Below are 14,044 nucleotides of genomic sequence, written 5' to 3'. Positions count from 1 at the left end.
TGTAAATCATAGAGCTCCTCTGTTTCACATGTGTCAATGAAAAAAGAAATGTGTTTGAATGATCATGTTTGAGATTTGGCAGAGGGGTTGGTGACCACACTCATATTGATCTCTATAAAAAATACAAAGAGATATCAGTCTGGATTTCCAGGAAGCCTCTTCAGCAATAATATCTTATAAAATTTCTAGTATTTATTTATTTATATATATTTTTTTATTTCATTTTACTTTTTCCAGTTTCAGTTTACAAATCAAATAGGCTGATGCAGGGACACAACTGAGACATGTTGCATTTCTATATTTGTACTACAGTTTTAACCATTTTAACCAAAAGAGAAAACCAATGATACTGAGAGTGAGAGGAGTGCCCCAGAATGCAGCTCGTTGGGCTCATCACAGTGAACGCACACACAGCGGAGAAAGCCTTTGAAGGGAGCAAGGTGCGAATTGTTATTCTGATACAGACAAATCCTTTCAACCGGGCCAGACTTGACTAAATTATTTTGGAAGACATGTGAGCCAATTTAATCATGTGTTGCACCGGATAAATCAGTGTTTTTGGCTAAAATAAATTACTTTACAAATTACATCTTCACCTCTTTTTCAGCCAGGTTGCTATGGTGACATGCATATTGGACAATGGCAAATACGGTAGACCTGCTGCACAGAACGCTCTAAATGCCAAAGGGGAACACCTGGGCTAAAAGCAAATAGTTTCAAAGCAGTTGGACGGAAAGTACCATCATTAGAGCCAGACGAAGGTGTGGCTGCTGTCTGTAACCTGTCTTAACTGCTGTAAAAGATTCAACAATGCAAGTACATGGTGGTCAAACTGATAATAACAGTTGCACACAGACTGGGGCAATAGGCATAAATTAAAACACTATGACTAGAGGTGGGAATTATACAGCTATAGTTTGTCCACTCACATTTTGTACTAGGCTTGAATCTTAACCAAGACAAAGTACATTTTAGCACATTATTCCAGCATCATCAAATGTAGTCTGAATATTGTTATCATAATATTGCAAAAATAATATATACTAAAATTTGACACTCTATTATATAGTCAAGGCTTTGTACAATTTTCAATACCTTAATCATAATGAAACTTTATTGATATCCCCTCTGCTGAATCTCAAGCCTGGTCAATTGTGCAATCAGATTTTTTTTAGTGACACATGTGAAACAAAGGACTGCATTGGTTATCTATGATTTACAAATAAAATCAAATTAACCTCACCTCAGATGAACAGTTTAGTGCTTCTCTCATTGCTTCTAAAGAAATGTGGAATGTTTTTCAGCTCCCAGCGATATTTTAGTTCCTTTACTTTCTCTGATATGGACGTACCACGCATGTCCCTGATTGGTTAATCCACCTGTCGATCACACCCAACTGAAAACGAGGAGATTCACCGCTGACCCGACTCTTTGTAAAGTATTGAGTAAGTGTGTATTCTGGATCCGAGGCAAAATAAAGACACCTTTATACAACTGAATGTCATTTTCAAATAATCTAAAAATCCACTTGGCACCGCCATCAGAAAATGTCAAAACATACAAGGACAACAATAATTCACACTGACTAGAGACTAGAGACACTCATATGGTGTTCTATTGGGAATAACTAAAATGTCTTTATGGCTGGCTGAGCTGAAGAGAATTAGAGGAGGATTGTTGCAGGAAGTCATATGAAAAGAATCACTAATGTATTGATAGTTTAGGTCAACAGAGAAACTAACCCTGCTAGACAGAATCGATCTTGGCTGAGACTCAACAACAAAAATAGAAGGTAGGACCACAGAATAAAGCACTGACAGCATTCCAGTAACCCATTTCATTTAATTATAAAAATGCATTAAAAAGATATTAGCAGTAGATGCCGTTTAATGAAGCATGTTAACTTGGGGATATTGTTTGTAATGAACAGTGTCTGGGCTGATCCCGGCACCACAAATAGGGAATGGGTTGAAGGTAAATGATAAATTGTTTAAATAAGTGGATTTCAAGCTGTTTCTCTGGAGCTTTCAGTCCAAAATTTTGTCAAAATGTGGTGGACTTATTTTTCCACTTGTCAATATTACAAATCTGACTGTCAATTATGCGGGCTAGGATGGATCAGACATAACTAGTCTATCTTTGTGATCTTGATGACTGAATGACATTGACAGACTGTAATTCTTATACTTTTCAAATCCAAAGAGAAAAATGGCTCACCCTGCTCCAGTCTTTTGGCAGAGGAAACCCAGTGCACCCAGTGGGAGTTTAATGACACCATCACTCACCGACTACTGCCAATTGATTTCTGTGTATTGCCTGGTAAAGCCAAAGTCAATACAAGCTCACAGTGTGCCTGTCAATTCTGTCCTATTTGTACGAGGTTTATCATTGCACCACGCCACAACAACCAAACACCTAACCGAGCAAATGCATTTCTCATTTTCGTGCTTCTTAAAGTGCCTATGTCAGGACTAGGCTGCTCATTTTACTAAAACACTGTTAAATTCATTATATTTAAGATTTTTGCAAAAAAACATTCACACTTTCAATTTGGCAACTTTTTGGTTTAAAATTGTATTTCCTGGTTGTGACATCACACTAGGGAATTCACTCCTCTAATGTACAGAGAAATAATTATCTCACAAATATAAGAAAACATCTTTAATTTGTTGAACTCATGTTTAAAATGTCAAAAAAAGGGTCTTTCTTATGTGTAACTTGTGCTGTACCTTTGGACAGAATTCTCCCTAGGGCGATATCATCAATATGCTTTAGAACTCTTTACTTCCTGTAATTTTAAACATATTTTTCAACTTTCCTTCCCAAATTGCTTCTTGATTGGTGTAAAACTATAATTTATATTTACAACATGTATTATCCTACCAAATTAAGTCAAAATTAGAGAATCATAAAACTCTGTCACAGCATTTTAAGGTTCAGATTTCATACTTTTTATGATCAATTTCCAGCCTGGGCAAAATGTCACAAGCAATATTGTATATCAAGTCAGATTGCCGTGTAAATGAAGAATCTTGGGGAATCATTATTGTCCTAACCTGAATCAATATCCCTACATTAGTGTGATATTTGAAAATCAACAAAAAAGGTAAAAGAGAACAGTAATCGGATGGCGCCTGCCTTCCTACGTTACAGGTTTCTAACTCAGTCATTCAATATCTCTAATAGAGGCCTGTTATTCTTCTCATTAAACAGGAATGAGCCCTGGATAGTGTAGTTACAGCCTACAAATGATAATTATGACACTGCCGAGAGTGATTAGATCTACGCTAAACGCACTATGATTAAAACATATTCAGGCTTTAGACTTTTGGAGGTGTTGAATCAGTGCGTGCGCTTTTGCCACGAGACAGAACATTTAAGAGGAAGGAGTTTTACAAATGGATCCAGCTCTGATGCCACTGGGAACAACTTATGCTTCCAAGCAGAAAATCTCAGACAAATCACAATTTACCAACTAATGAAAGCACGCCAGATTATCCCCCATCGGTCTGTGCACGCTGTCCTCAGAGCAGCACCGCTTACACACACACACACGTACTGGGCAGGTTTGGCGTAGAAACATGAGGTGAGATATAGTGTATTTTAAAATAAGCAACTTTAAGGAACATGTTTTAGCATACGAAAAATCAGGGCTGCTGACACATTTTTTCACCTGTATATAAATCCAGTGCAATAAAGCAGTAAAGTATAGCAGGCAATACCTTAAAGCAAAGTAATATTAAGAATTAGGTATACTGCTATCATTTAAAGATCAACTGATACAGACATATTTTTTCTCATGATCAATGCCGATGCCGATTTAAATCCTGAGGAGCCAATATCTTTAGGTTAATAAGGAGGACCAAATTAGATAATTTTTCCCAAATTATCTAATTTAAATTTACTACAAACTCACCCACAGCCCTTTTTTTTTATCATAAACCTTTAAGAATGTAACTCAGGCACATGTTGTGAAGTTATGTTTTTGTACTGAAGTGTCCAACTGACGCTTTACGTGTTTAAAATCGGCCTGTGCTAGACCGACAGCCGGTGCGCTAAAAAGTGCAAATATCGGCCTGTTATATCAGTAAATCATTATATCTATCTCTGCTAATATCGCTAACATAACTGTATTCCATTCACACCAGGAAGATAAATTGAAAAATTATAAATATTGTTAAAGCATATTGTCTCAATATTGGCATCGGGATAAGACAAAACATATCATGATATTCATTTTTGTCCATACCAATTTTCATTCTTTAAATTCAATCATCGCAAATATTGTACTAGACTTTAAACATTGGTCTGAAAAAAATCACAGAATAAAATAATTTATCGGAAGATTAAATGAACCTTGTTGGACGATATTGTACGCAACACAAGGTACACACATATTAATTTTCCCTAAGGTGCAAACTAATGGCATCATCATAAACTGACATGAGGTGAATCACAAATCACAATCAGAAATATGCAGACAATCAACCCAAATGAAATCTTAGACAATGAAAAAGAAATAAAGGAATCGGACTTACCCTCTGTAGAGTGGACTTGGGCTAAGGTAAGGATGAACCAGCAGAGGGTGGGTAACTTCCACAGAGCACATGCCATGGCTCTGGTGGTCCGTGGACAGGGTTTGTGCTTCAAAGTTCAGGATTAAACAAGTCCACACCAGGCCTTCTCTGTGATGCTCATCATTGACCCCCTTTCACCTGGACAGCAGAGGGACAAACATGCTTCTTAGATACAGGGATTTTCCCAGTCACACTCAGATCACAAGATGCTATATGTAGACATTCCACAGGCAGAGAGGTGACACGCTGCAGAGCCAATGTAAGCCAATAGAATAGAAGGTCAATATTGCCGTGAAGAGACATCCTGGTATAAATGAGAGCTGCATGCTAACTATTTTCACTGTGCAAGAGGGAGGAGAGAGAGACAGAGAGAGAGAGGGGGGTTAGCTTTGTCTGGTATCGTCATCAAACAGATAAAGCACGGCCTGTCCAGCTCCCATGACCCATAGCTAAGTGATGTTAACCTTATCAGAGCTGTGTCAGGTTACATTTTGGTGTTCATGCTAAAGAGGGCTGCAATTGCCTCCTGTAGAAAACCCTGGATTTCATATGCAACATGTTTCTTGTCAAATCATCAATATTGACAGTTTAGTTACAGAATACTGAATACCTGACGTAAAATGTATATGTAATGTATTTAATTAGATGAGCCAATATTGTATTCTGAATACTTTTACACTTAAATGCATTATATTACACAAAAAAAAAAAAAACACCACATATAATTACAAATAGCTTTTATTTGCTAATCATTCATTTATTTGTAATGAGAGAAGGAAAAGTAGCACACGCAGTCACCATAAGAACGCGCTTTCTTTTTGTCTTACTATGATACTGTAGCCAGGCTGGTGCCACCTAGTGCCTCCGCTCATTTCTCTCCAGCAACTAGGTCAGGAATCAAAATACAATAGACGGTTTGCAAAAACCCCGGAAGTGCAAGTTCGGGCACCAACCAATCAGTGAAGAGCTATATGGTCTGTGTTGGCAACGATTCCTGAGATCGAGGATTTAAAGCTGGAATAAAGAGAAAGTTTGATGAATTTCATCAAGGGGAAACACTTTATTGTCTTTCTTCCTAAGGGATTTGGGAAAAGCTTAATATACCAGTTAGCCCTGTTAGTGGCGCATTACATCATCACGACCAAATAGCAGCGATTGGTTAAATGATAAAAAGTACCCGCTTACCATCGAGTGAACGAAATCTAAGGCCAGACGATTTGTCCGAAGTGAAACGAAGTAAAACCGGCTGATGAGTCAGGCTAATGATATTGTGCAATTCATAGCTAAAAGTACAAAATGAAGTACCGCCATATGTTCCTTTGATTTTATCTATAACTGTAACTATAACTGTATTCTGAATAACACCAAATGACAAATAACTGTACTGGAATACAGGTACTCGAAATTTGTGATCAGAATATGTATTTTCAGTACATGTATAAAGTTACTTCCCAACACTGATCATATATAACAACGCAAAATGTATTGAGGAACTAGAAGAAACTTTGGGGAAACTATCCACATTACAAGCTCATGTAGGAAATGCTCATTAAGCTGACGGTAACAGTAAATGCTAAAATTATCCGTGGTAATAGCTTTGCAAGCATTATCCAAAAAGCTTCTCCACATGTTGTAGTAATATGGGTTTGCATTAGCTTTGCAGATGTCCAAAAATCAATGGGAAAAACTATGCTTCAAAATTAGCAGCATATAAAAGCTATTTTTGACGTTGGCTTATTAATGATTAAACATGCAAAACCACATTCTGTTAGACAGTACCTTGAAAAAAAAAAAAAGAAAAAAAAAGGAAAAATATTGTGAAGATTTGTGACTTGTTCGATCTCAAAAATAACTGATTTTGTGGTCTACACAAACAGATTTAATTTCCTGATTTGGCCAAGGACTTGCAACAAAATATTAACAGAAACCCGCAAAAAACTATACAAATATGAAACTTTTTTGACACTTTATGGCCCGTGAAGCCTCTGCAAACAAAGTAACTCTTGGCTGGTTACGTCTGCATATTTTAACTGACCGCTACGCTCCCTTCCCTGCACCCACCAGTACTCAGACGCCACAGTGACTCAAGTTTAAATCCTCTTTCTTTCTCATCACACTTGTTCCTATGGTAGTTTGTTTTTCAAGTGTTTGTTTTTGCTCTATGTGCTACAAAGGCATAAATGGCCTCCTCCCTGTCACAGATAGAGAGTGGGTGAAACCTAATGCCTACCTGCGCGGGCCCAGGCATGCGTTTCACACTCCGAACGGCTCCCTTTTGTCTGCATGTTTACACTGCCGGCCCAGGCTCTGCTCTCTCACTCCCATCAACCATTAGCACATTCACCATGGGATAAGGCATCGCTCCGGCAACAAGGCACATAGGACCCCATTAGAAACTGTTTTTCTGTTCGTCTTTTTAGTAGATTGAAAAACAACGTTCCATTTGGGTGTCCACCAGTCCGAGATTGCTGGTTAAGATTTGCTAGGAGTGGATGCGGCACATAATACTTGAAGCTAAAACAAAACACACCGGGAATTCAGGGGAGATGAGTTGAGGTGGTCCTTAGGCGCTAGTTGAGACCACTCTCCCGATGCGATGCTAGGACAATTTCTTTTATAGATCTCTTGTTCCATGTTTTTGGAGGCTTCCATTATGTATCAGGACTCGCAAAATTACAATTGGATGATTCAGGATTGGGTAATTTTGACCCCTTGAATTTTTTTTTTTATTTTTCTTAACCTTTTTGCTAGATAAATGTTGTGTTGAGTAAATGAGTACTAATTAATAATGAATACACCTTAATTAGCCTCAATAAAGCATGAGCAAAGACTTAACTCATAATGAACAAATAGTTTTAGAATGATTCAAGCTTAGTGATTACCTAATTAATGGGATAGGAGTTACAAGATAGGAGATTTTTTTTTGGGTCGCCTTTTTGGGTCCAAATAGGCTCCTTATGGAAACCTTTTATTGCTGGTTCAATTACGAGTGTTTCCCGCAGCACAACAAGTAGCCCCTGCCTTGACTACGTCCCTCCGAACCACGTGAATCCTCACAAAACTACGGTCATCGCACGGAATCTCCGCGCAACCCCTCCCTAACCACTCCTCACTTTTTTGGCAGCACCGCATTGCCTAACCAATTTTCTGTTTTCAATTACTGTTTTTCATTGTTTAAAACTTGAGTAAAACTAATTGTTCAGAGAGACACGATCACATAGTCAACAATAAAATATCCTCATTAATGTTCAATAATGGTCAAATTTATTTTGTGATTTACAAATAATGTCTGTTGACTTGGGTCGCGAAGATTTGTGACTTTTAAAATATGGGTCCCCAGAAAAAAAGTTTGGGAAACACTGGGTTAGGATGTAGGACTATATTTATACCATACTCCATACAACTATACAACATCTCACCCTTATGTAAAACATAACTCCTTACCTCTCCTTACCCACTCTTGTATAGAGATATATGCGTATTACTATATTTCTCTATATTTCATTTTTATGTGTGCAGGTCTACATTTATATAATTATGCCTTATTTGACACCAGTATCTTGCTATTTTATTATGACCATTTACATTGTTGCTGTTTGTTATTATAATATATTTTGTGTGAGCTACTGTGTCCAAATAATTTCCCTTGTGGATCAATGAAATTTGTCTAAGTATTCACTAAGAAGTTAAAAAGCCTGAATCATTCTTAATAAACTATGTATTTTTATGAATTAAGTCTTAGTTCAGACTTTATTAAGACTTGAATAAGTGTAGTTATTATTGAGTGATACGAAAAATTTAGTTTAATAAATTGCATGGAGGGGCGTACAAGTGGCGTACCATCTTTTCCAGGCTGGAGGGAACTCACGACTCTTGCAGTCTCATAATAATCGCCATTAAGAAAACGCACACATTAACCAACATAGTTCTAATTAAGCCTGCAATAATCAGCTCATCTCCTATGACATTATGCCTCACCTGAGACCTCTCATTTCAGAGCGTTTATGGAGGTTAACAGGAGCGGAGCACATCAAGCCAAGGTGTATTTAAATCAAATGCAATGATATGCAGTCTGGATATTCTCAATGAAAGTAGCCCGGACTGAACAAACCGGGAGTATAGCATTTCGTTTAATCCCAAAGCCTTTGTTTTAGCTGACCAATGGCTGTGGACCTAATTAAATTTATCAGGCAAGTGAATAATCTCGCTTTGATCTAGGTTCATTTGGAATAACGAGACCTTAAGGAGATTGTATATAAAGCTGTACTATTGGCTTAAGGATCTTTGGTGCACACAGACTATAAGCTGTTTTGTCCACATAGAAAGATAATATGGAGATAGCAGCGACAATGGGATCTGAGAGCCAGTGAGCATCCATTCAGTCAATAAATGGTCCTGGGTAGGGCTTTGTCACAGCACAACAATTCCTTTACTGTGCTTTGATTTGTAAAGACCAAAGGAACAAACAAATACAGGGGAATTTTAATTTTTATAAAGGGTTGGAAAGTTTTTTTTTCGAATGCTGCATTCTATTTTGTTAATCAAAAGTAGCCTATGGAATATTTGGGAAAGCACTGTGCTAGTCTAAATACATATGCATTATTTAGGAAAGTAAAGTATGGTATAATGTAAAGAAATTCAAAGTAATGCAAGGTAAAACTGTAGTAGAATAAAATGATATGGCTGAGAATTGTAGAAGAGGTATTAATCCTCAAGGCTTGTAGGGAGTATTATACCTCTGATCATTTCAAAATTATCATTGTTATATCGTTGTTTTCCTTATGACCTCTCGTATATAGCTGAGCTACATTTTTATTACTATATTTTTATATTTTATTTTTTCATACGCTTATGTAATTATGCCTTATTTGACATCAGTCTCTTGCTATTTCTGCTACTAATTTAGAATTTATTATACCATTTCTCTTCAGTATTATAATATGCTGTGAGCTACTGTGTCCAAATAATTTCCCTTGTGGATCAATAAAGTTTGTCTTAGTTTAAGTCTAAGTCTGATGACGAAGGCCAAGATAACAAGGACAGAGCTGTGTGTGCAATGTGGGGCATGCAAAGCGCAAAAAAGTTTTTAGTTTTTTTTTATCAAACAAAAAGTAATGTATAGAAAAGTTTAGAAAAGTAAAGTAATTCCTACCACTATAAATACGCAGTAGACAGACCAGCAGCATTCCTATTTGTTTGTCATGCTTGGATGTGGGTGCTTGCTGTTTACGTATGTCAACAAACTCTATACATCTGGAGTCTGGGAGCGCTGTGTAGAATCAATATGATTATTCTTCTTCTCCTGTCATCTTTGCTTTGTGCGCAGACATCCAGTGTCAGGATTCAAAGACAAAGATTTAAACATGCACAGCTCTGAGGCAGTCCAGACCCCCCGCCTTGATAAAATGCGTGATGTAGTTGGTAGTACACGGGCTAGGTTTCTGTGTAAATCGATGATAACAGTGGTATACTTTAATATATTTGGTGTCGTGCTGTGAGCGTTTAACATGCTGAGGCAAGCTGGAGGGAGACTGGGAGACTGGTGCGATGCTCATTACACATGTGGAGGTCTCGGCTCACAGCTGGGGGTAACCCTTTCTTCTGCGCATCTCAACAGAAACCGCCCCCTATCCCACCTTGGCTCTGTTCTTCAATAAAACTCAACTTTGGGTGTGGTTTTGGGATGATGGAAAGACTTTAAAATGTGTTACTCACGATTTTCAACCAGTAGGATAAGGGACAAAGAACCTACACATTTTTCTGGATAGCTTTAAAAAACAAAATGCAGAATAAAAAAAAAATTTTTTTTACTTTGTTGGCTGAGTGGTTTGTAAAATAGTGTAAAAGGTTGGAGCTGCGAAGGAAAGTAGCAAATATAAAAGTATGAACAGCAGCATTAACAATACTAGTAGTGCAATTTACACTAAATTCTCAAGTAGCAACATTAAAGGTGCATTGTGTCACTTTTCTCGATGGAGATGTTATTGCTTTGACTGGAATGTATGACAGTGTGGTATTAAGCCTCATCTTCATGGAAACCAAACCAGACCAAGTTACAGGTTAGATCTGTGGAGAGGCAATCCCGCTCAGTCAGAATGCTTGTTTTTTTTAGGTATTTTTGAGCTCTAATAGTACATGTAAAAAAATTTATGGTCATGTGATTTAATGTCATACTGTGGAACATTCCAAGCAGAGCAATGCCATGTCCATAGAAACAAGCAGGTGACGGACCCACATAGTGCACCTTTAACTTACTTGAACAAAATTAGATTCCATTTTTTTTTCTTCATACATTTCTTTATTGTGGACGCACAGACTATGCACAAAATTATTGTCAACACGCCTCATGGTTGAAGCTATTTTTACCAAACAACTCAAATCTGGGCTCTGTTTACTGATTGTTAAGCACAGATTGCTGAAAAACTTAACAGGCGTCACACTGTTGGGGCTAAATACAAAGTGGGTTCAGACAGATGTTTAAGCACTCGCAGAAATGGAGAAGCCACAGGAGCATGCGCCCACAGGCTTTCACCATATGCAGGCTTGATATATGTACCGCACGATGCAACACTTATGAGGAAAATTCTGAATTGCGTGCGCCCAGTTGGTTCTCCTCAAAAGACAAACTTTTTAAGGGAGGAGAGCGGTTATTAGACAGAAGGGGATGTGGCTTGATTGAACAGGACAGTTGGGAAATTTGAATACAGCGGGGGGGCTCAAAACAAGTGGCAGATGTAAGACAATGGACAACTTCTTCAGACAAAGCTTTTCCATGTCCCTCCCTGGCTGTTAAGAAGAGCATGGAAGAACAGGCCCATTCTCCAAAAATGAGGTCTCAAGAGAATGGGAAAAGGCGGGAGAAACAGGGGGGTCAGAACTTCAGCGGGGGGAGGGCCACGCATAACAATAAAAGATTGACAGCTTTTAAGACTTGGTTGACCCATGAATTAGCCCCGAAAGTATTCAACAAATCTGGGGAAAGACAAGGGATGTTAATTGTCATGGCACATCACAGGAATGCACAGGAAGGGGAAGTTTGGCCACAGACACAAATGTAAAGCTATATGTACACTGTAAAGTCCTGCTGTGTGTCTAGACAACAAAGGAAAAAGTCTGTCAAGTAGAGATAGACAGTTGGCGGATACAGCAGTTGGCTGATACATCGAGCCGATATTTGCACTTTTTAACATATCAGCTTTAAATCTTAAGTATTTTCACACAAAGCTTTGTTTTCTACAAAGAAATAACTACACTACACAGCTCTCTTGAAGGTTTATGTTTAAAAAAGGGATTGCAGGTTTGTTTGGAGTAAATTGAAATTACATGACTTCGGGAAAATAATCCAAATTGGCTCTACATATTGCCCCATATTGCCTGTGCAAACACTCATTATCGGCATCTGTCATGAAAAAAAACAAAACAAAAACATATCTGTCGACCTCTATGTTCAAGATAAGTATTAAAATGTCCTAATTAAAAGTAAAACCATAACAATATATAAATAAAAACATGTCATAAGTATAAACTAAGCAGATAATGTAATAAGCCAAATTTAACATTAAAAAAGCCGAAATAAAAAAAAAAAAAAAAGAGTGTATGCGTTCTTCATAAGAGTTTATATGCAAAAAATAAGCATAAAAGTAAATGAAAACATAACATGAATGAATAAACATAAAAAAAGAAATAATACAATATATACATGATTAAAAAAAGTTTTATATTCAAAACTGGACTCCATGGTAATCAGGCATATCAAACAAAAAGCTTAGTTTTGGTCTAATAGTTGTTCTATTTCTTGTTTTGACTTTCCTCGTTTTACCATACAACTGAAATCCTTATGTTGAGGAGATTGAATCACATTTGGTTTCTATTGGGCTTTTGGACAACAGCCTCATACATGAATTCATGTGTACAGTACTACAGTATAAGCCTCCTCTTATCCATGTTTCTCTTCGCCATTTTGAGAGAAAAACTGAAGTACCTGGGGACGCACAGCTCAGTGTCAGAACACACAAGCTTAGCCGTGGAAGAAATATATTCCCAAAAGAGATTGTTGCTCCGCGCTTTGACAGTGCTGAAGATGTACAATTTGCAAGCGTAAATCAGAAAATTTGGCGAGCGGAGGGGGGTGGGGGCTGTGGAGATTGGTCCTGAGATGGGATGAGCGCAGACCCCCGCTGAGCCAGATATGGGGCAGGGACGAATCAGACGCTGACCTCTCCACCCGCGGGATGATTGAGAGAGGCACCAGCCTGAGAGGAGCTGAATGACACCCAACTAAACACCGTGACATGGGTGCCCCAAACACAGTCCCTGACCCCAGCCAGAGGAATACCAGGGCACACACACACAGAACAGCCCGGCTAGACACGAACGACAGGAGGAATGGGGACAAGATTAATAGTACACAGGGGCTTGGGAAACAGGTGGATGGTAATAGTACAAGGTTTAAAAAACAATTATTGGATGTTTTTAATCCTGGATTTTCAGGACAGTCAACAGTTTAACATTAATCTTTTGCAAAAAAAATAAAAAATAAATACATGTTGTAATATTATTCTTCATAATATACAGCACAGAGATGACAAATACTACAGTGAGAGGATACAAATATACTCAATTTCTCAAAACTACATGCCCGACATTTGTGTACTAGAAGGAAAAACTACTATAAAATCTTAAATTGGCACAAAAATTAGTTTCAGTTCGGTAGTTTCAGTATATTCAGGCCATTATTATTTCTATTTATTCCAGATAAACTTTTTACATTACACTCAATTACATCACACTGTGCTTGCTTTTATACTTTGATTTATTATAATTCATTTCCTGAGTGTTCATTTTAACTACACACAAATTTAGTCCAAAGAAATAAACAATTCATTCATGTATTTGAGATTCACGTAAGAGGCAGGGCTGAGAGTGTGACATGAGCGTGCACTTCGTCATGGTTATAGCTCTTACTGTTTGCACCATTTATCATTTTTATGAGGCACTCAATTAATCGATTAGACTACTCCCCACTGGTCCGGACATAGGGCTACTATTTAAAGCAATCATGAGCCCTGGAACACTAGGCTTCATCAATACATTTATGGGAACTAAAATGGAAGTGTTGTGGGGAAACTCCCTGTACGAAAGATATAAGATCCCAGACGCTTCTTGGATTGTGTCCTAATTTGAAAACGTTAATTTAAAAATGTTTTATTATACTCATTTTTCAACATCTCCCAGTGCACCGAGTGATACACTGCCCTTCGAAAATACATTGAATCTATATTGCTATAATCACGTTAGCAGTGCAACCAAATCCTATTACAGCTAAAGATATCTACACCTGTCTGCCCGTATGGATTATAGCCAAATGATTTGCCACCGTGACAAAGTTTTAATACAGGTTCCATACATTTGTACTTGTAATTTTGATGTTATTCTGGGGGAGTGAAGTGGATTATCTCGAATGAAAT

General features: G+C 37.6%; 1 protein-coding gene across 1 annotated transcript in view; it reads right to left on the bottom strand.

Annotated features, from left to right (window-relative positions):
• Positions 1 to 14,044, bottom strand: part of adgrl2a (adhesion G protein-coupled receptor L2a) — a 112,603-nt gene that overhangs the window by 85,271 nt on the left and 13,288 nt on the right. Inside the window, exon 2 of the mRNA XM_055164668.1 lies at positions 4,539 to 4,715. Coding sequence (XP_055020643.1) covers positions 4,539 to 4,614 — 76 coding nt within the window. The 5' untranslated portion in view covers positions 4,615 to 4,715. The remainder of the gene's footprint in view (positions 1 to 4,538; positions 4,716 to 14,044) is intronic.

The sequence above is a fragment of the Boleophthalmus pectinirostris genome, unplaced genomic scaffold (genome assembly GCF_026225935.1).
Source record: "Boleophthalmus pectinirostris isolate CB_2022bp ecotype Guang Dong unplaced genomic scaffold, ASM2622593v1 HiC_scaffold_7, whole genome shotgun sequence".
NCBI classification, from domain to species: domain Eukaryota; kingdom Metazoa; phylum Chordata; class Actinopteri; order Gobiiformes; family Gobiidae; genus Boleophthalmus; species Boleophthalmus pectinirostris.
This window is presented reverse-complemented; position numbering and strand designations above follow the sequence as displayed.